Below are 24,901 nucleotides of genomic sequence, written 5' to 3'. Positions count from 1 at the left end.
CTGTAAAGATGGCACACCAGGGAGGTTTAGAAGCTTCTGTACTCAACTAGTAAATTCAGAAAACAAAAATCTTAATACATAAACATGTTCTATTAGATTATATATTTTTACGTGATTATATTATATATATATTTTGAGTACACGGGACCCTGGTTAGCCGTGTTGTGAGTGTGTGTGTGGTCTTTTCTCAGTGATGATATTTACACGATAAGAAAAAATGGGACAATTTTTTCTTATCGTGTAAATATCATCACTGAGAAAAGACTCCACGTGGTTAATCTGGTTTGGCCGTGAGGATATCTAAACACACAAGGGGTGTGTGAGTAGGGTCATCTGTGTGTGTGTGTGTGTGTCAAAATGTGATCACGGAGCTCATTACACGTCTGGATGCTCCTCCAATCGATCCACGAGGACAGCGAGGGAGAGTGAGGGGGAGGTTTGGGCTTTCAAAGTCCGTTTATTGCTCCGTATGCAGAAACCCTCCATCATCGTATCAGTTTAGCCGTGACAATAAAACAAAATTAAAAAAATATCTTTCAGGCACAGAATGAAAATAAAGCATCATCACAAACCAACAAACAGCTCCCCCTTGAGAGCAGAGACGCCCCAACAACCCATCAGCCGTCACATTGTCCATCGCTTTGTAATACGTGTGATCCAAACTCAGTCGTGTAATAATAAAAAGGTTTCCTGAAGACTCTGAGACAAACACACATGTCATCTGGAGGAGGTCCATGGAGACCGAGGCCGTGAGAGAACGCTGAGTCGACCTCTCAACCTGCACAGCAAGGGTTCAACAGGTCAGGAAATTGACCTGATGGAGGACTTCCTTGTCTAATCCCTCTCTGTGCAGGGATTGGCTGATTTAGCCACGCCCCCTTTTTCGCTAAACATTGAACACCTCTGTGCAAGAAACCAACTCAAGCCAGAACATCATCACCAAGACCGGGAGCCCTAAGTAAAGACAAGGGAGAGGAGAGGAGGAGAGGAGGAGAGGAGGAGAGGAGGAGGAGAGGAGGAGAGGAGGAGAGGAGGAGAGGAGAGGAGGAGAGGAGGGCAGGGCTTTCCTGATCCTGGATGACTCACTCGGTGTTTCTGGGACTCCCGCCCCCGCATCTCCTCCCTGAGCCACCGAAGCAGGTTCAGACTTAATGAATGGAAGGATGCGCGCGCACACACACACACACACACACACACACACACACACACACACACACACACACACACACACACACACACACACACACACACACACACACACACACACACACATGGGGAACTAGTGTGATCTGATGATTTAACCCGGTCCACAGATGAAGTTGTTTATAGCCACGTGAGTCATAAACATAGAGGAATAACTGACACTGCGATGAACTCAATATATCAACATATATAATATAAATAAAGTTTTAAAACATTCACTGAGGAAAATATAATAAGTTCGGAAGTGATACATAGGCTATGGACCCAGTCTGAATTCTGCGCGGGATGCCACGTTGGGTCACGTGGTCATAAGCCGGAGTACCGGGCGCCCTGAGGTCCGGACCTACCTGCTCTGCCAGCCCTGGAGCGGGTTGGTGTATTTCCTCAGGACCCCCTCCAGGTGCCGCTTGCTCCGGGTCGGCTTGTGGATAGAGTTGCCAGACCCCTCGCCGCCGTCCCTGGAGGTCCCGGACCCGAACCCGGACCCGGACCTGGACCCGACTCCCTGGCCGACCCGCTCCTGCTGCCTCCTGCAGGGGCTCCGAGCCGGGCTCTCCTGGCGCGCCGGCCGGTTCATGATGCTCGCTGCCTGGATGTCCCGGATACGTCTCCACTTGAGAAGCAGAGAGAGGGAAAGAGAGAGAGAGATGGAGAGAGAGTGAGATTTGAAGGCAAAGTGATGCAGCGCTGAGAGAGAGAGAGAGAGAGAGAGAGAGAGAGAGCCACGACTGGAGCTTTTCCTCGAGCCTGCTGTGACTCTGTTTACAGACTGGAGGGATACTCCGACTGTCTCTCTCTCTCTCGCTCTCTCTCTCGCTCTCTCTCGCTCTCTCTCTCTTTTTGACGTCATTGCGTTTTTTATGTTGGAAATCCCGAGTTAGCCACGCCCCCTCTCCCCCCGCACCGGGACACTCCCCCCCCCACACACACACTCCCCCCAGCCGACACAACAAGGGAATCAGTAATGCAGTAAAAACGGAGGCGGCTCGTGTATTTATGCAAAGAGATAAATAAAGTACACGTGTATGTGCACTGAGACTCCTTTTAATTTAGATTATGTGTTCCTCCTCCTCCTTGCAGGGCGGTGCTGATTTATCAACCGTAAAGTTAGGCTATAGATAATAATAATAATAATAATAATAATAATAATAATATAAACATTATATACCGCTTTTTGCGTATGCTTCTTTTTTTTAACTAATGAAAGATAATATTGTAAGAATACAATTATTATAATGAAAAACAAATAATATAAATGATCTAAAGTGAATCTAACTATTACAAAGTTGCATTCATTTATTTTGCAATAGCATCTAATGCGCGTGATAAAGTCAACAACGAGTTTATATTATTATTATATATAATATTATATTATATTCACCACGCAAACATAATCTCTGCTGCACAAATACTATGAATACATAAGCAGCTGTTCGTTCCCTGTTACGTAATCTGGAGGCTGCCGTTGACGTCAACGTGCGTGAAAACTACAACTTCCGGCAGGCTTGTCCATGCTGTGACGTCATCAGGAGAGGACGCGTCTCGCCACGTGATGAAGTCCTGACAACTTTAAATACATTTCCCAGCATTCATATATGTATACATATATATATATGTATATATATGTATATACACATATATATATATGTGTGTATATACATATATGTATATATATATTTATATATATGTATACTATATATATATACATCTATATATGTGTATATATATACATATATATATGCATCTATATATATATGTGTGTATATATATATGTGTAAATATATACATATATATACATATGTATATATATATACGTATATATACATATATATGTATATATATATATATATATAAAAGTTTAGGTTATAAAAAACAAAAGAATAATGTAGATTTCAGAGTTATAGAAAAAGCCCTTTTTCAGATAACCAGTGACGGGTTAACGACGTGCAGTCGGAAGAACTTTATGAACTATATTTAATTTCCATTGTAGAAAGAATGCGCGTGTTCGGCTGTTTTTTTTTTTTTTTTTAATGGTTTATTTAATAAGGGTCAGTGCACATTGATAAAAACTTTGCAGTAAATGTGCCAGAGTTAGCCAAGAGGCTATTTTTCATCTGTACATCAAACATGTAGATTACATCTTAAACTAAATGATTACATCATTTATTTTATTATCTCCAATTGTTTATTTGTTCTTTTAATTTGAGACTTCATTAAGAAATTTGATTGTGTACATTTCACTCAAAACTTTTGACCGGTAGCGTGTGTTTTCCCTCGTCGTGTGTGTTCCTCATGCTGACACACACACACACACACACACTTAATGGTGTTCAGCACCATGGACAGTTACCATAGTTACCATGAAGCAGCCACAACTGCTTCTCACCTGATGCTTCGAGGAGTATTTGATTTATTTTTTGTGGGAGTTGTTTCTGATCCGATGTGAGGTCAAAGGTCAGGGATGTCGAATGTGTAGATTGTAAAGCCCTCTGAGGAGAGTTCGTAATTGGGTCGCACCTCAAAAACCCTGATCATGGAAAATAACCAGGTTCCAGGTGAAGTGAGAATTATTCTTTTGTTCATATAATAAGATTGAAAACACACGTTCAAAACACTTCGTTCAGCTCACTCATTGGTGTGTGTGTGGTCATTTATCTTCAGTGTGTTTCTATTTGTCTCTCAGCCCTAATTTGTATAGTTATTGCACAACTCTGACGTGCTTCAGGAACCCTGAACACGGATCACAACCCAACGCCACGTTATCTTTACACGTCGCACACGTTTTCACCAGGATTTGTTTTATGGTCACAGCTGAAATCTGATATTTATAGAACGGATCATTCCTCTGGAACTGAACAGCCCGTCTGCTCAGCTTGTTTGAACCTGTGTGTGTGTGTGCTCAGGAACTATGATATATTCCATTTCCATGTTTGTAAAATTACTCTAAAAGGGAGTTCTTTTTCTTTTTTTAATAAAAGACGATCGAATTCATTATGAATGTAGTTTAAAACTGAATATGGTTCAAAGGTACACGTGGCCAACGATAACCTCATGAGAGCCTTCCTTTGGTTGTATAGAAGTCTTTGTTTCATGTGTTAAGGCTGCATTCTTTCTGACCACCAGGGGGCGACTCCTCTGGTTGTATAGAAGTCTATGCTTCATGTGTTTACGCTGCATTCTCTCTACTGACCACCAGGGGGCGACTCCTCTGGTTCTATAGAAGTCTATGATTCATGTGTTAAAGCTGCATTCTCTCTACTGACCACCAGGGGGCGACTCCTCTGGTTCTATAGAAGTCTATGATTCATGTGTTAAAGCTGCATTCTGGGGGGAGAAACCGTAAGCCAGCCACACACACACACACTAGTGGCCAAGCAGCAGCCTGTCAGTCAAGCAGCAGCAGAGCCGAGTCACAACTTTATTTAGTGAGTTTAATTGTTCAGGCATAGAAACAAACTCGTTGTGGTGCGCGTTGTAGTCGAGAGATTCCCTCCAACTGCAGTTAAGAGTCTTTCAAAAGGTCAAAGGTCAGGCGATGGCACCCCAGAGAGGAGCAGGTTCAGTCCTCGTCACTCCCCAGGGCCAAAGGGTCAAAGTCGGGGTCGTCCTCGTCCAAGTCCAAGTCCTCGATGTCCTGGAAGAGCGACTCGTCCACTTCCACGTTGTTCCCAGCTGCGGAGGAAGAAACACATCGCCATGATGTCAGGCGCCTGGCAGGAGAGTGCACGTGAGGTGAGTGCACGTGACATGAGTGCATGTGACGTGAGTGCACATGAGTGCATGTGAAGGTAAGTGCATGTGAGGTGAGTGCATGTGAAGGTAAGTGCATGTGACGCGAGTGCATGTGAAGGTAAGTGCATGTGACGTGAGTGCATGTGAAGGTAAGTGCATGTGAGGTGAGTGCATGTGAAGGTAAGTGCATGTGAGGTGAGTGCATGTGACGTGAGTGCATGTGACGTGAGTGCATGTGACGTGAGTGCATGTGAAGGTAAGTGCATGTGACGTGAGTGCATGTGAAGGTAAGTGCATGTGAGGTGAGTGCATGTGAAGGTAAGTGCATGTGACGTGAGTGCATGCGACGTGAGTGCATGTGAAGGTAAGTGCATGTGAGGTGAGTGCATGTGAGGTAAGTGCATGTGAGGTGAGTGCATGTGAAGGTAAGTGCATGTGAGGTGAGTGCATGTGAGGTGAGTGCATGTGAGGAAAGTGCATGTGAGGTGAGTGCATGTGAGTTTTCTTCACTCACTCTCCTCCAGGAACTGGATGTCGGACGTGTCCAGGTTGTGGTCCGTCTCAAACAGCTGTTTACCTGGAGAGGTGCACATCACATTGTCTTCAGATCTTTCCTTAATCTTTAAAGTCTTTGAAGTCTCTGATGTCGCCGTGTCGACAGGTTACCGGTGAGTTTGATCTTCCCTCCCTGCTCCTCCTCTTTCTGATCCTTCCTCCTCAGCTCCGACATCTCCAGCTCGAACTTCGCTTTCCACGTCAGGAAGTTTTGGATGGTGACCACCGTGCCCTGGAACAGCACCTGAGACACACAGTCATATACACACAGTCATATATACACACACACAGTCAGTCATATACACACAGTCATATACACACACACAGTCAGTCATATACACACACACACACACACACACACAGTCATATACACACACACAGTCATACACACAGTCATATACACACACACAGTCATATACACACAGTCATACACACACAGTCATATACACAGTCATATACACAGTCATATACACAGTCATATACACAGTCATATACACACACTCACAGTCATATACACACACAGTCATATACACACACACACAGTCATATACACAGTCATATACACACAGTCATACACAGTCATATACACACAGTCATATATACACACACACAGTCAGTCATATACACACACACACAGTCAGTCATATACACACACAGTCATATACACAGTCATACACACAGTCATATACACACACAGTCATATACACACACACACAGTCATACACACAGTCATATACACACACAGTCATATACATACACACAGTCATATACACACAGTCAGATACACAGTCATATACACACACAGTCATATACACACAGTCATATACACACAGTCATATACACACAGTCATATACACACAGTCATATACACACACACAGTCATATACACACAGTCATATACACAGTCATATACACACACAGTCATATACACAGTCATATACACACACACAGTCATACACACAGAGTCATATACACAGTCATATACACACACAGTCATATACACAGTCATATACACACACAGTCATATACACACACACAGTCATACACACAGTCATATACACACACAGTCATATACATACACACAGTCATATACACAGTCATATACACACACACAGTCATATACACAGTCATATACACAGTCATATACACACAGTCATATACACACACACAGTCATATACACACAGTCATATACACAGTCATATACACACACACACAGTCATATACACACACAGTCATACACAGAGTCATATACACACACAGTCATATACACACAGTCATATACACACAGTCATATACACACACAGTCATATACACAGTCATATACACACACAGTCATATACACACACAGTCATATACACACACAGTCATATACACAGTCATATACACAGTCATATACACACACAGTCATATACACAGTCATATACACACAGTCATATACACAGTCATATACACACACACAGTCATATACACACACAGTCATATACACAGTCATATACACACACAGTCATATACACACACACACAGTCATATACACACACAGTCATATACACACAGTCATATACACACACAGTCATATACACACAGTCATATACACACACACACAGTCATATACACACACACAGTCATATACACACACACAGTCATATACACAGTCATATACACACACACAGTCATATACACAGTCATATACACACAGTCATATACACACACACAGTCATATACACAGTCATATACACACACAGTCATATACACACACACAGTCATATACACACACAGTCATATACACACAGTCAGATACACAGTCATATACACACAGTCATATACACACACAGTCATATACACACACACACACACAGTCATATACACACACACAGTCATACACACAGAGTCATATACACACACACACACACAGTCATATACACAGTCATATACACACACACAGTCATATACACACACAGTCATATACACACAGTCATATACACACAGTCATATACACACACAGTCATACACAGAGTCATATACACACAGTCATATACACACAGTCATATACACACACAGTCATATACACACACAGTCATATACACACACAGTCATATACACAGTCATATACACACACACAGTCATATACACAGTCATATACACACAGTCATATACACACAGTCATATACACACAGTCATATACACACAGTCATATACACACACACAGTCATATACACAGTCATATACACACACTCACAGTCATATACACACAGTCATATACACACACACACAGTCATATACACACACACAGTCATATACACAGTCATATACACACACACAGTCATATACACACACAGTCATATACACACAGTCATATACACACACAGTCATATACACACAGTCATATACACACACACAGTCATATACACACAGTCATATACACACAGTCATATACACACACAGTCATATACACAGTCATATACACACAGTCATATACACACAGTCATATACACACAGTCATATACACACAGTCATATACACAGAGTCATATACACACACACAGTCATATACACACACACACAGTCATATACACACACACAGTCATATACACACACAGTCATATACACACACACACAGTCATATACACACACACAGTCATATACACACACACAGTCATATACACAGTCATATACACACAGTCATATACACACACACACAGTCATATACACACACAGTCATACACAGAGTCATATACACACAGTCATATACACACAGTCATATACACACACACAGTCATATACACACAGTCATATACACAGTCATATACACACACAGTCATATACACACAGTCATATACACACACAGTCATATACACAGTCATATACACACACAGTCATATACACAGTCATATACACACACACAGTCATATACACACAGTCATATACACACACACAGTCATATACACAGTCATATACACACACACAGTCATACACACAGAGTCATATACACACAGTCATATACACAGTCATATACACACAGTCATATACACAGTCATATACACAGTCATATACACACAGTCATATACACACACAGTCATATACATACACACAGTCATATACACACAGTCAGATACACACACACACACAGTCATATACACACAGTCATATACATACACACAGTCATATACACACAGTCAGATACACACACACACACAGTCATATACACACAGTCATATACACACACACACAGTCATATACACACACACAGTCATATACACACACACAGTCATATACATACAGTCATATACACACACACAGTCATATACACACACAGTCATATACACACACACAGTCATATACACACACACACAGTCATATACACAGTCATATACACACACACTCACTATCATACACTACGCTTCCATAGACCACATCGACTCCTTAGAGGGAAACTGGGGTATTTATATACTCTCTATATATATATATTCATGTTCCCGGGTCCCACCTTCTCGGCTTCCTCCGCCTCGGCCTCTTTCCGCCGCTGCTCCTCCACTCGTCTGTTCTTCATCACGTCCACGATCTCGTTGAGCTTCTCCTGAACGGTCGTCACCAGCGTGAAGATCATCACCATGCCGAGGTTCTCCTCCGCCTGCGGCACAGAGACGTTTGGATGAGTTCCAACAAAAGCCAAAATCACAGGTTTATTATTTTAAATTTGCCTCACGAAAATGATTTAAATCTGAATATAATGGTGAGGTTTAGGGTCGTAGAATAATATTATCATACTTTTTCCTTTTCTTACACTTTTCCAAACAAATGTTACAAAGTACTTAATAGGCCATATATATATTTATATATATATATAAAATTATAAATATATACAAATAGAGAATATATATATAAATATATATATGAAGATATATAAATATACATACACAAATGTTAAAAAGTACTTCATAGGAAATATATATATATAAAAAATATGTATAAATATATATATACATTAAAATATATATATATATAAATATATACAATTATATATATATATTAATGTTACAAAGTACTTAATAGGCCATATATATATTATATATATATTATATATAAAATATATATATATATATGACTGGTGAAAGTTTCCTCTGACAGGAATACAATCATCAAGTTCAGACAAAAAACTAAAAGAACTTTGCAAAGTCCTCCAGCGAGCCCGACTGGATCTCTCTGGCCGGGTCGGTTCTGGCCCTCGGCCCGGTACGCTTGGCCCGCCTGAGAGAAACCGACCCCGGGGACATTTCTCCGTCAACGCGCTGCAGCTGAACCCAAACACACGGAGCCGAGCCGGACCGACCTGCTGCTGCAGCAAGGCGAGGACGTCCTCCCCGTCCTCCTCCTCCAGGTTCTCCTGGGAGTGGATCTCCCACAGCGGAGGCTCGTCGGGGTATTTCTCTACGTACGTGAACTTCAGCGTCGCTTCCACGACTGAGAGGAGAAAGCAGACATCTTGGAATATGACATGTATAGATTTACACTTAACTCCACAAGTCTAATCCAGAGACTCTCACGCCTTCTGCCTTAATATTAATGACTATAACAAGATGGGGTCTCATAATGATGCTCGTGCATGGATGATACATGACACCCACATCAGGACTCACTTTCACCATTTTCATCTGGCTCTGACGTCACGGTGATGGTGAAGCTGATGGGCTCGTCTGAAAGTACTACACACACGCACACGCACGCACGCAGACACACACACACACACACACACTTGATGTCAATGTACAGTCACTGCTGTCATTCTACAACAACACTAACATGAATACAGTATCAGGGCTCTCAAGTCTCACGCATTGAGCGTGAGACTCACGCATTTCGGTCGTATCTCACGCACTCCCGCCACACATCGAATTCCTCACGCTGAAAAAACCTCTCGGCTATTTAATGCTTGAATGCAGGGGTGTTCAATACGCCGATCGATTGTTCCGCTGCAGAGCTCCGACGCCGGTCTGCGCGCATTGGGATGGAGCAAAAATAGTCACTAGCACACCCCCACCCCCCCGTCAACAACTCTCTTCGGCTCGATGCCGGCGCGCGCAATGGTCAGCTGTATCGGGTGCTGATGGAAATCTCACGCTTGCCTGTCTTCAAAACTTTAGAGCCCTGCAGTATCATACGGTCAGGTTTCCACAGGAGAGACCCGCAGCACAGCCCGTCTCACCGCTCTGCGCGTCTCACCGCTCTGCGTGTCTCACCCCTCTGCCCGTCTCACCGCTCTGCCCGTCTCACCCCTCTGCGTGTCTCATCCCTCTGCGCGTCTCATCCCTCTGCGTGTCTCACCCCTCTGCCACCGCTAGCCGAGCTAGCCGACGTGCTGCCCCTCGCTCGCGCCGCGGTGTCTCGCGTCACATTAGGAGGGGGTTCTCACCTGTGAAGGAGTCCGGGTAGATGGACTCAATGGCCTCCAGCTCGTTCCTCTGCTCTTCGGCGTAGTCCGTCATCGTCGCGAGGCTGCAGGTTATCTGGAAGTTGGACAAATCATCGCCGCTGCGTCCAAGCTAGCTGCTGCGTGCTGACACGGGGCTGATCGACGCTCTCGGTGCTCGGACTCTTTGGTCTGATCGTGACCGACATGCTCACGGGGATCCATTGGTTGGGTCTGCTGGTGTAATTCACAGGGAATGCGACAGGGCCGCCAACTGGTAAATGTGGGAACTGCAGGAGGAGACCCATATACAGGACTGTCTCAGAAAATTAGAATATTGTGATGAAGTTCTTTATTTTCTGTAATGCAATTAAAAAAACAAAAATGTCATGCATTCTGGATTCATTACAAATCAACTGAAATATTGCAAGCCTTTTATTCTTTTAATATTGCTGATTATGGCTTACAGCTTAAGAAAACTCAAATATCCTATCTCTAAATATTAGAATATCATGAAAAAGTATACTAGTAGGGTATTAAACAAATCACTTGAATTGTCTAATTAACTCGAAACACCTGCAAGGGTTTCCTGAGCCTTGACAAACACTCAGCTGTTATAAATCTTTTTTTTACTTGGTCTGAGGAAATATTAAAATTTTATGAGATAGGATTTTAGAGTTTTCTTAAGCTGTAAGCCAGAATCAGCAATATTATAAGAATAAAAGGCTTGCAATATTTCAGTTGATTTGTAATGAATCCAGAATGCATGACATTTTTGTTTTTTTAATTGCATTACAGAAAATAAAGAACTTTATCACAATATTCTAATTTTCTGAGACAGTCCTGTATATATAATATTATATATATAATATAATATATATAATATTATATATAATATATAATTATATATTATATATATTATATATATTATATATAATATATATAATTATATATAATATATAAATTATATATATTATATTATATATATAATATTGTATGTGTGTGTGTGTGTCTCTCTGTAGTCATTGTGTGCGTCTTGTATGTATTAGGTGAAGGATTTTCTCCCTGATTCAGGATCAGTTTTAAGTGACACCTCAGTTCTCAGACTGTGTGTCTCCCACCAGGTGCTCTTGCCGTGGGCGTATCGTTTGAACCAGCTGTCTGACGTGTCGTCAGGTTTCAACTTGTCAAAGGTTAAAACTCAAACAGGCTTAAACATAAACACTCACTTTTATGACCGACACACAACAGGAGACACTGTTTACACTGTTACACTGGACTTTATTTTCAACCTTTTGTCAGTTTCTTTATTCATTTTTCATTACATCACAAACTTTTTGGGGGGACTTTTTCCTCAAGGGTCAAAGGTCAGAGGATGTCGTGTGTGTACAGATTGTAAAGCCCTTTGAGGGGAGTTTGTAATTTGTGACTTTGGGCGATACAAAACTTATTTAATTTAATCACATATAACTGGGCCGAAGCCAGGATTTAAAATAACAACTAATGTCACGAATAAATATATATATATTAAATATATAATTCTATATATTTCTATTTCTATATATATAAATATTTATAGATAAATATATATATACAAATATATATATATATAGAAATATATTTATTTATATATATATATCAATTTATATATATATATATATTATATATATATTTATAAATATATATATAACAAAATGACAAAATAGAAATGTCCCCGACTGTTTAAATGTGTCTCTATGGGAGGGCTAGTTGGGATAAAACAGTGGTTATGCCCTTCATCATTCCATGTGCTGAGAAAAAGATGTACCATTGCATTTTGGCAGTAACAGCTGTTCCTGGATCCTGGCCTCGGTCAGAGCATCTCTATTCCATGGTCCGGGTCCATGACGGGTCTCTTCTCCGGTGGGAAGTCCCGGTCTCTCTCCACGTACTGCTGCAGGGTGCTGTAGCACTGCTCGCTCCTGGAGAAGGTGTAGTGGGCCGAGATCTCCTCCCACGCCTTGTGGCTGGGGAAGGAGAACGGCTCGGGCTCCTTGTTCTCGAAGAAGCTCTTTAGGTTCCTCTTGGCCAGCTTCTCGGCGTAGTCCATCGCGAAGCTGTCGAAGGACGCCTTCTCCTTCTCCACGTAGCGCTTCCAGAAGGTGAGCTGCAGGAAGCTCACCTTGGAGCGGCAGTTTTTGCAGCAGGTACCGACGAGGCCCCCGAACGCCGCCACGATGATGATGCACCAGCCCAGGATCTGCAGACACACGGGGAGGATACACGCTGATGCATTTAAAGGTTAACACTTGTATTTTAAGGTTTCAACTTCAACACTTTTTTTCTCTCAAACTGTCTGTCAGACTATCTCTAAAGAAAAGCCCAGACTGCTCTGAACGGCCTGTCAAACTTCTCCTGAAGCAGCCCATAAAACACTCTTGATTCCCAGTGTGTGGGCATCACATGAACACTCTTGTGTATCTGCATCACTTAAAAGAGTTCTGTTCTTGGTACTGACACTGTCATTGTTTGAACAATACCCAGCCCGCTGGCATATCCTGGTTTCAAATCTCCAGTATGGAAGAAAATACCAAAACACTGGATCCTAAATTTCCCACAATGCAACAGAATCGGATAAGTTGCCAGAATATCCCGGCCTGGTAAAAAAAACCTGTTTTCTTTTTTACCTCCACGCCTCACAATTTGGAATGAGTGCTGTGAATTTGAGCCGAGATAACCCTTATGACATCACGATGACATCATGATGACATCACGATGACATCATCGGGGCGACGGGTTCCCGTGAGGTTCCCGTGAGGTTCCCGTGAGGTTCCCGTGAGGTTCTCGTGAGGTTCTCGTGAGGTTCCCGTGAGGTTCCCGTGAGGTTCCCGTGAGGTTCTCGTGAGGTTCCCGTGAGGTTCTCGTGAGGTTCCCGTGAGGTTATCGTGAGGTTCCCGTGAGGTTCCCGTGAGGTTCCCGTGAGGTTCTCGTGAGGTTCCCGTGAGGTTCCCGTGAGGTTCTCGTGAGGTTCCCGTGAGGTTCCCGTGAGGTTCCCGTGAGGTTCTCGTGAGGTTCCCGTGAGGTTCTCGTGAGGTTCTCGTGAGGTTCCCGTGAGGTTCTCGTGAGGTTCCCGTGAGGTTCTCGTGAGGTTCTCGTGAAGTTCCCGTGAGGTTCCCGTGAGGTTCTCGTGAGGTTCCCGTGAGGTTCCCGTGAGGTTCCCGTGAGGTTCTCGTGAGGTTCTCGTGTGGTTCCCGTGAGGTTCTCGTGAGGTTCTCGTGAGGTTCTCGTGAGGTTCTCGTGAGGTTCCCGTGAGGTTCTCGTGAGGTTCTCGTGAGGTTCCCGTGAGGTTCTCGTGAGGTTCTCGTGAGGTTCCCGTGAGGTTCCCGTGAGGTTCCCGTGAGGTTCTCGTGAGGTTCCCGTGAGGTTCTCGTGAGGTTCCCGTGAGGTTCTCGTGAGGTTCTCGTGAGGTTCTCGTGAGGTTCCCGTGAGGTTCTCGTGAAGTTCCCGTGAGGTTCCCGTGAGGTTCTCGTGAGGTTCCCGTGAGGTTCCCGTGAGGTTCCCGTGAGGTTCTCGTGAGGTTCCCGTGAGGTTCTCGTGAGGTTCTCGTGAGGTTCCCGTGAGGTTCTCGTGAGGTTCCCGTGACCGTGAGGTTCCCGTGAGGTTCTCGTGAGGTTCTCGTGAGGTTCCGTGAGGTTCCGTGAGGTTCTCGTGAGGTTCCGTGAGGTTCCGTGAGGTTCTCGTGAGGTTCCGTGAGGTTCCGTGAGGTTCTCGTGAGGTTCCCGTGAGGTTCCCGTGAGGTTCTCGTGAGGTTCCCGTGAGGTTCTCGTGAGGTTCCCGTGAGGTTCCCGTGAGGTTCTCGTGAGGTTCCCGTGAGGTTCTCGTGAGGTTCTCGTGAGGTTCCCGTGAGGTTCCCGTGAGGTTCTCGTGAGGTTCTCGTGAGGTTCCCGTGAGGCTCTCTCACCTGTGACTGGGCCCTGAACATCAGCAGCAGCTCCATGCGCTCGTCCTTGGACAGCCTGGTGCGGTCGCAGGGCACTCGGGCCAGCTCCTGCTGACACGTCACGGTCTTGTTCTTGCAGAACAGCTCCACCACAAAGTTCTCGCTCAGCCCGCTGATGGCGCACTCGTAGAAGGTCCCGTTGAGCAGCGCCACCGAGAGCCACATCACGGGGGCCGCGCAGGCCCCGGTGAGGATGCTGATCAGCGCCCGCAGGCAGCCGAAGCAGTTCCCCCTGGGGCACAGCTTGGTGGCGTCGAGGCAGCAGCCGGTGTAGAGCCTCCACAAGCCGGTGCTGAAGAAGAGGCCCATCACCAGCAGCACCGCCGCCGGGCCCAGCAGGAAGGTCAGCCCGTAGGCGAAGTTCTGGTTGCGGTTGCAGGGGCACTGGAAGGAAACCATGGAGAAGATCCGCTCGCCGCCGATCGTCAGCAGAGCCATGAAGCTGTAGCCGATGGTGGCTTTCTGGTTCATGATGAACCGCAGGACGGGCTGGAAGTTGTCCATGGCGCCGACGGAGGGGCGTCGTCACCCTCTGGAGGAGGAATCGAGCGGAGGGGGAGAAGACGGAGAGCAGAGAGGGAAGAGGTTGAGTGCTTCTCTGTGAGGACACCAGAGAGTCTGGGCCGCTCCCTTTGTGGCTGCCTCGCCTCCTTCGAGGCTCCTCCTCAGTCCTCAGTCAACCCGACGCTCCCTCCCTCCCCGAAGCCTCTTCCGGTGGCCCTGATCCAGAAGGAAAACCCTCCGTGGACCCAGCTGTAAAAAAAGTGTATGAAAAAAATTAATGTTGGTTTAAATATAATTTAGATGCAGTCATGTTTTTCTTTCAAATAGAATATAATTTTTCTTTCAATCTTATTTTTTTCGGGTTCAAATATGTTTTTCTGCATCTGGCCAATAGGTGTGTGTGTGTAGTCTGTCAGCCTTTTAATGGCCTCCTTCTCTTGGGTCCTCACGCTGAGAGTTCTCTGGACCAGCTACCAAATGCAAATATAACCTTTTGAATTACTTTTGAGCCTCTGAAAATGTGTAATAGACTGTGTAATAATAATGTTTTTAATTCCTAGTTTTATTATATCCATTGAATTAAAGCTGAAAGTCAACACATATTGACTTCCTTCATTTCAAACCCGTCGAAAGAGGTAAACAAGAACAATTGTGTCACTCTGATGTACTCCACTTACCCTACCAGCAGGGGTCGCTGTGGCTCCGCCCCCTCACACGTCCTACCAATAGGGGGAGCTGTGGCTCCGTCCCCTTCCTGACACGTCCTACCAGCAGTTGGCGCTGTGGCTCCGCCCCCTCCCTGACCGGCAGTTGGCGCTGTGGCTCCGCCCCCTCCCTGACCGGCAGTTGGCGCTGTGGCTCCGCCCCCTCCCTGACCGTCAGTTGGCGCTGTGGCTCCGCCCCCTCCCTGACCGGCAGTGGGCGCTGTGGCTCCGCCCCCTCCCTGACCGGCAGTGGGCGCTGTGACTCCGCCCCCTCCCTGACACGTCCCACCAGCAGGGTGCGCTGTGGCGCCGCGCTGATCACAAACTGTCACGAAGCGACGAAGAAGAATCTGTTTGGAGCGGACAAACGGCTAGCCATCTTCTGGGTGAAACACTGAGATTAAGCATTCAAGTCTCCGCGTCGAACGTTTCATCCGCCGGCCAGCTGGATCCAGTTCCGTCTCACCTCCAGTCCACACAGAGGTTTCCTACCTGTCCGCGAGAGGCCCAGACATGGCAGAAAGCACAGGTGAGTGCGTTAGCTTGGGCTAGCTAGGAGCTAGCTTTAACCCCTTGAACAGACGCACTTTAATGGAGTCATTGGGGAGCAAGCTGGGGGTCTAGTCTGCGGGACTCGGTCGGTCCCGAGTGTGTGTTGTTACCAACCCGACAGAAGGTCGGTAGCTCCCCACACAGCCGGTCCCGGTGTCCCGGTTGTCGGTCGCGGAGCGTCGCCCGGAGATGCGTTCAGGGCACTTCGCGCACGAGCGGCTCGTCCCTTCTTCTGGATCAACGGCGCCAATGATCAGACCGCTGTTTGATGAGCTCTGCGTTGAAGTAAGATAACAATAATATATAACATAATAATATAAATAGTACGTGGCTCCATCCCACGCGCTTCTACGTCCCCGCAACATGTGGCACAACACATCGTGCTAACGGGCAGCGGAGAGGGAGGGAGTCGGTGCTGCTCCATCACCCTGAACGCATCTCCTCCCCACGGCTCCACATGCACGAGACCGGAGACACGGCGCTGCATGTGGACCCAGCTTCAGATGCTGTTCAGCACAACAGTCCTGGAGGTGTGAGAAACAGAACCAGTGAGAAACAGAACCAGTGAGAAACAGAACTAGTGAGAACCAGAACCAGTGAGCAGCCGGTAATAACAGTCAGAGCGGGCTCACCTGAACTGGACCGGAGAAGATTGGGTGCCGGTGGCGTGGGCTCGGTCCAATAGAGCAGGAATGTGCAGCAAAGATGCTGCCAGGTGAGGGGAAGGGGGTCCATTAGAAACCTCAAGGTGTGATCTGAGAGTCGTAGTCAGACACGACTCATCATCACATTTCATGCCGGTGTGTTTGTAAATTTGACTTTGTGCGTGTCCTCCCTCCTCAGAGCAAAACGAGACGAAGCACGACAACTCCTCGTCCCCCGGAGCGGCGGATCAAGAGAAAGAAATGGCCGCCAGCGCGTACGAAGCGTTTTCGGTAAACCCGCCTCCTTCCTCCGCTCCGCCGGTATTCAGAAAGAAAAATCCAAACGTTCTCAGATTAAGATGAAAGTTTAAAAACCTGCTCGTTTGTCGCCTCGCCAGCTGGGAAGATGTGACGTGATGATGGTTTCCACCGTGTCAGATCCATGTTTCTCCAAAGCTTCATGTCAAAAGAAAATTGATGACGCAACAAAACGCCTTCGAGATGGAGAAGTTGTGTGTTCGTCCTCAGGAGATCGTCCCGGTCCTCTCTGTCTGATGCACTCGGCTGATAAAGGAAACTACGTCTTAGAAATGGAGCTTTATTGTTGTTTTGAGGTGACGGACTCAGACAGGAAGAGAGAGCGGAGCGTTGGAGGGTCACAGCTTCTCACGGCAATAAAAACATATAATACGTATATTATATAATAATAACGCCACTCTTCTCCTGTTAGAAACCTCAAGCTGCTTTAATACGGACACAAAGTCTTTTTTATAGCTCTTAATTTATAAAATATGTGTTATCTAAATGTTCTTTGCTGTTTGCACTTTATTATCTTATCACTTTATCACTTTTTATTACTATTATTCACTTTATTTCAGACAAAAACAGACAAACATACTTTCAATTTTCTGTATGTTAAAAATGAGAAAATTGACAATAAAGATGACTTTAACTTTGAAGAACATATCGCAGTGTGAGTTACTTATTGTTATTATTATAATTTTGATAAACTCATTTGTTTGAGAACGTCGTAGTTTCACACCAACGTGTCCGTGCTGCGTTCACTGACCCGGCGTTCTCGCGTGTTTCTCGCAGTCTGGGAAGCACGACGAGTCCCTGAAGCAGCTGGACGCCCTGCAGGACCTCAACAAGGACGACTACAAGATCGCCATGAACAAGGCGGTGGTGGAGTTCTACAAGAGCAGCCAGACCACCACGGGGGCCCTGAAGCAGACCCTCGTGGCCATGAAGAACCAGGTAAACGGCTGAAACGTGGGTCGCATTCTTCTCGTCCTCGTGGTGGCGTTCCGGAGAAACGGCGCTCTCCGCTCCCTCGGCGGCGGCGCGGGTTTCATCAGACGCCCGTTTCTCCCCCCCCCCCCCCCTCTCCAGGTTCACACGTCAACAGAGGACGTGGAGGGGCTGGACGACGTGGAGAACAGCCTCCTGTACTACAACCAGGCCATCATCCACTACCACATGAGGCAGTACTCCGAGGCCGTCGCCATCGGGGAGCGGCTCTACCAGTTCCTGGAGCCGTTCGGTACGTCGAGGTCAACAGACGGGTCATCGATCTGCTTCATTTTCACTCAGCGAGGACGAAATGCGATTTAGATAAGAATTATTTAACTGTCTTGGGCTGCAAATTAGTATGTATTTATTTTTACGGTGCTGATTTTGGGCGTTGAACTGACACGACTTGCCGGGAAGCTAAATAATCGATTATTATATTCCGGGTACTCCCGGTCATGGAAAACCTGGAAATGTCCTGGATTTTTTTAAATGTTTATTTCCAGCCGTGGAAAAGACAGAAATAAAATCCTAAAAGGTTTTGGGAAAGTTATGAAAATGTGTTATATATATATATATATATTGTATGCTTTGGAATTCTCATTGTTAGATTAAAATACGAATTTTGTAACTTTTTCATGGATGACGTCGAGATTTCACAAAATTTACGGTCATGGAAATTTGGTTAACAGTCCTGGAACCCCATTGGTCCCCATGTGTGTGAACCCTGTGCACGCGGCGCACCTAAAGGTGTAAACTGACAGGGATTGTGGGTAATAACGGTCCCACACTGGTGTGTGTGTGTGTGTGTGTGTGTGTGGCCTCATTGTGCCCCTCAGCAGAGAAGTTCGCCCAGGCCGTGTGTTTCCTGCTGGTGGACCTGTACCTGCTCACCTTCCAGCCAGAGAAGGCCCTCCACCTGCTGGCCGTGCTGGACAAGCTGTCCCTCCAGGGCGGCAGCAAGAACGGCAAAGGAGAGGTAGGCCTTGAACGCATCGCCACTCCTCCTCACCGGAGGCTTTGAACGCATCACCGCTCCTCACCGTAGGCAGTGAACGCATCGCTACTCCTCCTCACCGGAGGCTTTGAACGCATCGCCACTCCTCCTCACCGGAGGCTGTGAATGCATCACCACTCCTCCTCACCGGAGGCTATACCTGCAGTTAATAGGCTTGACAGAAACGGGGAATTATATAATTATATATCGTTGTTTATCGAAAAGCACTTTTGCGAATGCATCGTAATAACGTTATGTGCCAGCTGTTCAGACGACACTGAACATCAGTCGAGTGTTGCGTTGTCCAAGTAAACCAAGCAAACACGGGAGCGTTGCGTAACATGTGACCCGTCTTGTTCCCAGAGCAACAGTTCACACCGAGACGGAGCCAACCAGAGGGCGGAGTTCACGGCCATGATCGAGGCAGCCAAGTCAAAGATGCACCAGGTAAGAGCTCCACCCCCCAGTCCCCCCCCCCTTCCTAGCTGACCTGTGGTTTCTCCTTTTCAGTACAAAGTGAGGGCCTACATTCAGATGAAGTCCTCCAAGGCCTGCAAGAGGGAGATCAAGTCTGTGATGAACACGGCGGGGAACGTGAGTCTCAGAGCTGCTGCTGCGGGGGGGGGGGGGAGGAGGGAGGAGGGAGGGAGGAGGAGGGAGGACAGACAGACAGGCACTACGTGTGTGAGGACGGCTCCGCCTCTCTTCTTGTCTCTGATTGGTGTTTCTTCCTCTTCCCGACAGTCCGCGCCCTCGCTCTTCCTCAAGAGCAATTTCGAGTACCTGAGGGGAAACTACCGGAAGGCGGTGAAGCTGCTGAACAGCTCCAACATCGCAGAGCATCCCGGACCCATCAAGACGGGTGAGAACCCGCTTCACCCTGGAGAGCTCTGATTGGCTTTTAGACGGGCTGCGTCCTCATTGGCTGAACAGGGCTGCGTCCTCATTGGCTGAACGGGGCTGCGTCCTCATTGGCTGAACAGGACTGCGTCCTCATTGGCTGAACGGCGCTGCGTCCTCATTGGCTGAACGGGGCTGCGTCCTCATTGGCTGAACGGGGTGATGATCTTTCTCTCCCCTCCAGGCGAGTGCGTCCGCTGTATGTTCTGGAACAACCTGGGCTGCATTCACTTTGCGATGGGGAAACACAACCTGGGCATCTTCTACTTCAAGAAGGCGCTGCAGGAGAACGACCACACCTGCGCACAGCTGGGCGACGGCAGCAGCGGCCAGTGTGAGTCCTCGGCCGTCCAATCGGAACGCTCTGCCCAGAGGCCTGTGGGGCTCGTTGGTTTTTGCAGGAAATCCTCTTGAAGATACGGCTGGATCAAATGTTCCAGTGTTCTTCTATATCTGGTCTCCTTTTGGAACCACGCAACCCAAACTGACTCCAGCCGATACGTCCCTGCATGCTGATCGGTCCGTTTTTATTTGTCTGTGGAATTAAGTTGATGACATTCAGCAGCGTCTTACTCAACTAAGCTAAATATCATCAAATAAACCAGAGCCACTTTAAATCCGAATCATACTCCATGTTTCCACTCTTCTCCCGACCGGCTTCAGGGAGCGTTTGATTGACAGGCGGTTCATCCAATCGCCCGTCATGCTACTGCCCGCCCCCCCCGGAGCGATGCCGCCCGTCACGAAACTCCTCCTCTTTTTGTGTTCTCCGCAGCCAAGAAGTTCTCGGGCATCCCCATGTGCGCTCTGCTCGCCAACAAGCGCTACGAGCTGCTGTACAACTGCGGCATCCAGCTGCTGCACATCGGCCGGCCCCTGGCGGCCTTCGAGTGCCTGATGGAGGCCGTGCAGGTGTACCACTCCAACCCCCGGCTGTGGCTGCGGCTGGCCGAGTGCTGCATCTCCGCCAACAAAGGGGTACGGCTCCGTCGCCGACGGTTACCGCATCTTGAGTTTCTAGTTTATTGGAAACACTCGTTGTCATTACCTTCGCGTTGAAAATGCGGAAGGTTATGTTTTGATCGCCGTGTATTTATTTATTTGTATGCGTGTTACTCGCAAAACTCAAAAAGTATTAAACCAAATCGCATGAAATTTGGTGGGATGATTGGTTATTATCCGGGGACCATTTGATTAGATTTTGGGATCGATCGGGTCAAAGGTCAAGGTGAAGGTCATGAAAAGGTCAACTTCTTTTTACCATAGAGCGGTCAATTTGTATCCAATTGGCAACTAATGCCAACATGTTCATAGTTCAATGCCCAATCTTGTGATAGGCGAAGGTATGCGCTCTACCGAGTGACCATTCTAGTTTAGCGTATTTTTTTCTGCATATCTAGTTTGTCAATGTTGGAAAACAAAGCTGAAGTGTGAGTTATGTCGCGTATCAAAGAACCAAAAAGACGTGTTGTGTCCCTTTTTTACATTATCGGTGTAATATTATCTAATAACAGAATAATTTTGCCACAGTAGATGATTCAGAAACTGTCTCGGCCGTTTCTTTCCTCCAGTGATGGTTTCTGTGTGTTTCAGGGCTCGGAGCAGGAGGGCAAAGGGCTTCCTTGTAAGAAGGGAATCGTGCAGTCGATCGTCGGCCAGGGCTACCACCGCAAGATCGTGCTGGCGTCCCAGTCCACCCAGAACACCATCTACAGGTCAGAGGTCACACGCGCTGCAGTCGGGTCCGTGGCTCGAGCCGCGAAGCCGAGTTAGCTTAGCATGAAGGCCGCAGGAAACGAGGGGAGATGAAAACACACCTCCTTCTTTTTATGAGTCTGCATCGATTTACTGTGTGTCTGTGTGTGTGTGTGTGTGTGTCTGTCTGTGTGTGTGTCTGTCTGTCTGTCTGTGTGTGTGTGTGTGTGTGTGTAGTGAGGGCCAGTCGGCGGCCATCCCAGTAGCCAGCATGGAGTTCGCCGCCATCTGCCTGAGGAACGCTCTGCTGCTGCTCCCGGAGCCCCAGCAGCCGGACCCCAAGGCGGAGAACAACGGCTCCAAGAGCTCCAGCCAATCGGGGAGCACCGAGAGCGGCGGCGAGAACAGCGACCCCTGCAGGTCGGAGGGCGCGCCGCGAGATTAGCGTGTCTCCCTTTAGTCGCGTTTTGGGTTTTTCGGGACGGACGTAAACGAAATGCGTCGCTCCGCTGCGTACCAAATGAAGCGCTTCCTAAAGCGGCCACCAGGGGGCGATGCAGATGTGTGTGGGGTTCCATCGTGTGTTGTGCTGATGTCTTGCAGCGTGAAAGGTCAGGAGGCCGACAAGTTCCTGTCCGCGGCGCCGTCGTCTCCTCTCAGGAAACAGGAAGTAGACAACCTCAGGTAACGCCGCTCCTCGCTTTCCTCCTGAACCCGTCGCCCCCGCAGCGCCGTAACGCCGTGCGCTCTGTGACGCGTAGGTGCTCCATCCTGGCGTGCAGCGCCTACGTGGCGTTGGCGCTCGGGGACAACCTGATGGCGCTGAGCCACGCCGAGAAACTGCTCCACCAGTCCAAGGTGTCGGGCTCCCTCAAGTGAGTACCGGCCCGTCGCCTTGAGACCCGACGGCTGGTTCCCTTGGGTCTGCACTTTGAATCACTCGGCCCTCCTCCTCTTCCTCCTCCTCCTCCTCCTCAGGTTCCTGGGTCACCTCTATGCTGCTGAAGCCCTCATCTCATTGGACCGGATCTCTGACGCCATCGCTCACCTCAACCCGGACAACGTGAGCGACGTCTCCATGGGAACGCTGACCAGCGAGCAGGACCAAGGTCAGCCACAGTGACCTCTTCCTCCTCCTCCTCCTCCTCCTCCTCCAATGCTCGTGTTGTTTCTGTCAACAGGCTCTGACAAAGGAGACGAGTCCGTAGAGTCCCGTGAGTCCTGTGTGTGTGTGTGTGTGCACTACTACTACTACACCAGTGTGTGTCTTTGTGCACTACTACAACAGTGTGTGTGTGTGTGTGTGTGCAGCAGGGAAGCCGCCCCCCCTGTGTTACCCCAGCAGTGTGACCTCGGCTCGCTCCATGATGCTCTTCAACCTCGGCAGCGCCTACTGCCTACGGAGCGAGTACGAGAAGGCCCGCAACTGTCTGCAGCAGGTAACCACGGCGACCGCAGGTCCAACAGAACCACGTGAAGAACGGCAAGTTGCTCAGTTCTTGTGTTTCTCCACCAGGCGGCGTCCATGGTGAACACCAAGGAGATCCCCCCCGAAGCCATCCTGCTGGCCGTCTACCTGGAGCTCCAGAACGGTCAGACGGAGGGAGGGATGGAGGGATGGAGGGATGGATAGACACATGGATAGATGGATGATGGATGGATGGAGAGATGAACACATGGATGGATGATAGATGGATGGATGGAAGGATGGATAGATAGACACATGGATGGATGGATGGATGGATGGATGATGGAGAGATGAACACATGGATGGATGATAGATGGATGGATGGAAGGATGGATAGATAGACACATGGATGGATGGATGGATGGATGATAGATGTTTTCAAAGTTAAACTATTGCAGCTTCTTTTGGAGCGTTAATGTTTTCTAGACAGGAAGTAGTTTTCTCGTTCTGACTCCGATCATCAAGTTGAAATCATCTTAATTGTAGATCAGTGAAGTATGATCATAACGACCCCCCCCCCCCCCTCAGGCAACACCCAGCTGGCGCTGCAGATCATCAAACGGAACCAGCTGCTGCCCACGGCGGTCCAGAAGGTTTCACCGGAGTCCCGCAAGAAGCCCGTCCAGCCGCCCTCTCCCTTCACACAAGTTCAGCGCAAATGAGCCTCCAGAGCCCCTCCCCCTCCCCCACAACACACTCACCCCCCCACCCCAACGAGCCTTTGTATTTATAAAGCTGCTTCCCTCCAGCATCAGGAGCCGTTTGAAGCGCCGGCCGGCACCGCTTCCATTTGAACGAGGAATCGTGTCGTCTGAACGATGAGAATAAATTTTATTTACTGTACGCCATGTGGGACTCTTTTTAAAAAAAGAAAAAAACTAATATAGCAGCGTTTAAAAACTAATTGTGGCAGTGGGGGGTGTTAAGGCTTGGCTGCTGAGTGGGTGGAGCGGGGGTGTGGTTCAGGGAACGGTGTCTGATTGTCATCAGCTGCTCTGATGACAGAGCAGCTGATGACAATCTGTGTTTGTGTATCTGCGAGGCTGTGTCTTCAGAAGGAGCTGGATGGACTGAAGACGGGTGGAGTGCTGAGCAGAGACGCGGTCTACGGTCCGGAACAATAAAATACATTACGAATAACAATCCGACTGCTCATTCCATGGTGCTTGAAGGGGGAACCTACTAGTGACGGAGAGACACTTGTCACACTAATCAACTCTCCACAAAAGTAGATGCTACTGGTTTTAGTTTAAGTCTCTAAGAACTCAACGTGG

The 24,901-nt window shown here is 47.3% G+C and overlaps 4 protein-coding genes across 5 annotated transcripts in view; 1 reads left to right on the top strand and 3 right to left on the bottom strand.

The window, feature by feature from the left end:
* LOC130206426 (oxysterol-binding protein-related protein 10-like) overlaps positions 1-1,816 on the bottom strand; it is a 45,299-nt gene extending 43,483 nt beyond the window's left edge. For both annotated transcript variants that reach the window (XM_056434402.1, XM_056434403.1), the window contains exon 1: positions 1,551-1,816. In XM_056434402.1, coding sequence (XP_056290377.1) covers positions 1,551-1,780 — 230 coding nt within the window. In that variant the 5' untranslated portion in view covers positions 1,781-1,816. The remainder of the gene's footprint in view (positions 1-1,550) is intronic.
* Positions 1,817-4,620: 2,804 nt separating this feature from the next.
* On the bottom strand, positions 4,621-11,063 carry rwdd1 (RWD domain containing 1). Its single transcript, XM_056434040.1, has 7 exons — positions 10,898-11,063; positions 10,125-10,190; positions 9,818-9,948; positions 8,975-9,118; positions 5,602-5,734; positions 5,450-5,512; positions 4,621-4,875 (listed from the first exon to the last, which is right to left on the bottom strand). Exons 1-7 carry the CDS (start codon positions 10,968-10,970, stop codon positions 4,763-4,765), a joined length of 723 nt encoding a protein of 240 aa, XP_056290015.1. The 5' UTR covers positions 10,971-11,063; the 3' UTR covers positions 4,621-4,762.
* A 1,097-nt stretch (positions 11,064-12,160) lies between these two features.
* LOC130206290 (calcium homeostasis modulator protein 5-like) lies at positions 12,161-15,518 on the bottom strand. The gene is made up of 2 exons (XM_056434195.1): positions 14,835-15,518; positions 12,161-13,133 (listed from the first exon to the last, which is right to left on the bottom strand). The coding sequence occupies exons 1-2, from the start codon at positions 15,375-15,377 to the stop codon at positions 12,747-12,749; spliced, it is 930 nt and encodes a 309-aa protein (XP_056290170.1). The 5' UTR covers positions 15,378-15,518; the 3' UTR covers positions 12,161-12,746.
* An 896-nt stretch (positions 15,519-16,414) lies between these two features.
* On the top strand, positions 16,415-24,470 carry cnot10 (CCR4-NOT transcription complex, subunit 10). The gene is made up of 19 exons (XM_056433843.1): positions 16,415-16,610; positions 17,477-17,568; positions 18,373-18,534; positions 18,670-18,820; positions 19,407-19,546; positions 19,928-20,011; positions 20,075-20,158; positions 20,309-20,426; positions 20,649-20,798; positions 21,240-21,442; positions 22,058-22,179; positions 22,397-22,579; positions 22,763-22,843; positions 22,921-23,034; positions 23,138-23,268; positions 23,341-23,373; positions 23,471-23,598; positions 23,676-23,751; positions 24,156-24,470. The coding sequence occupies exons 1-19, from the start codon at positions 16,595-16,597 to the stop codon at positions 24,287-24,289; spliced, it is 2,202 nt and encodes a 733-aa protein (XP_056289818.1). The 5' UTR covers positions 16,415-16,594; the 3' UTR covers positions 24,290-24,470.
* Positions 24,471-24,901: the final 431 nt, after the last annotated feature.

This window comes from Pseudoliparis swirei, chromosome 16 (assembly GCF_029220125.1).
Source record: "Pseudoliparis swirei isolate HS2019 ecotype Mariana Trench chromosome 16, NWPU_hadal_v1, whole genome shotgun sequence".
In the NCBI taxonomy this organism is placed as follows: Eukaryota; Metazoa; Chordata; class Actinopteri; order Perciformes; family Liparidae; genus Pseudoliparis; species Pseudoliparis swirei.
Note: the sequence above shows the minus strand (reverse complement) of the source record. Positions and strands in the feature narration are given on the sequence as shown.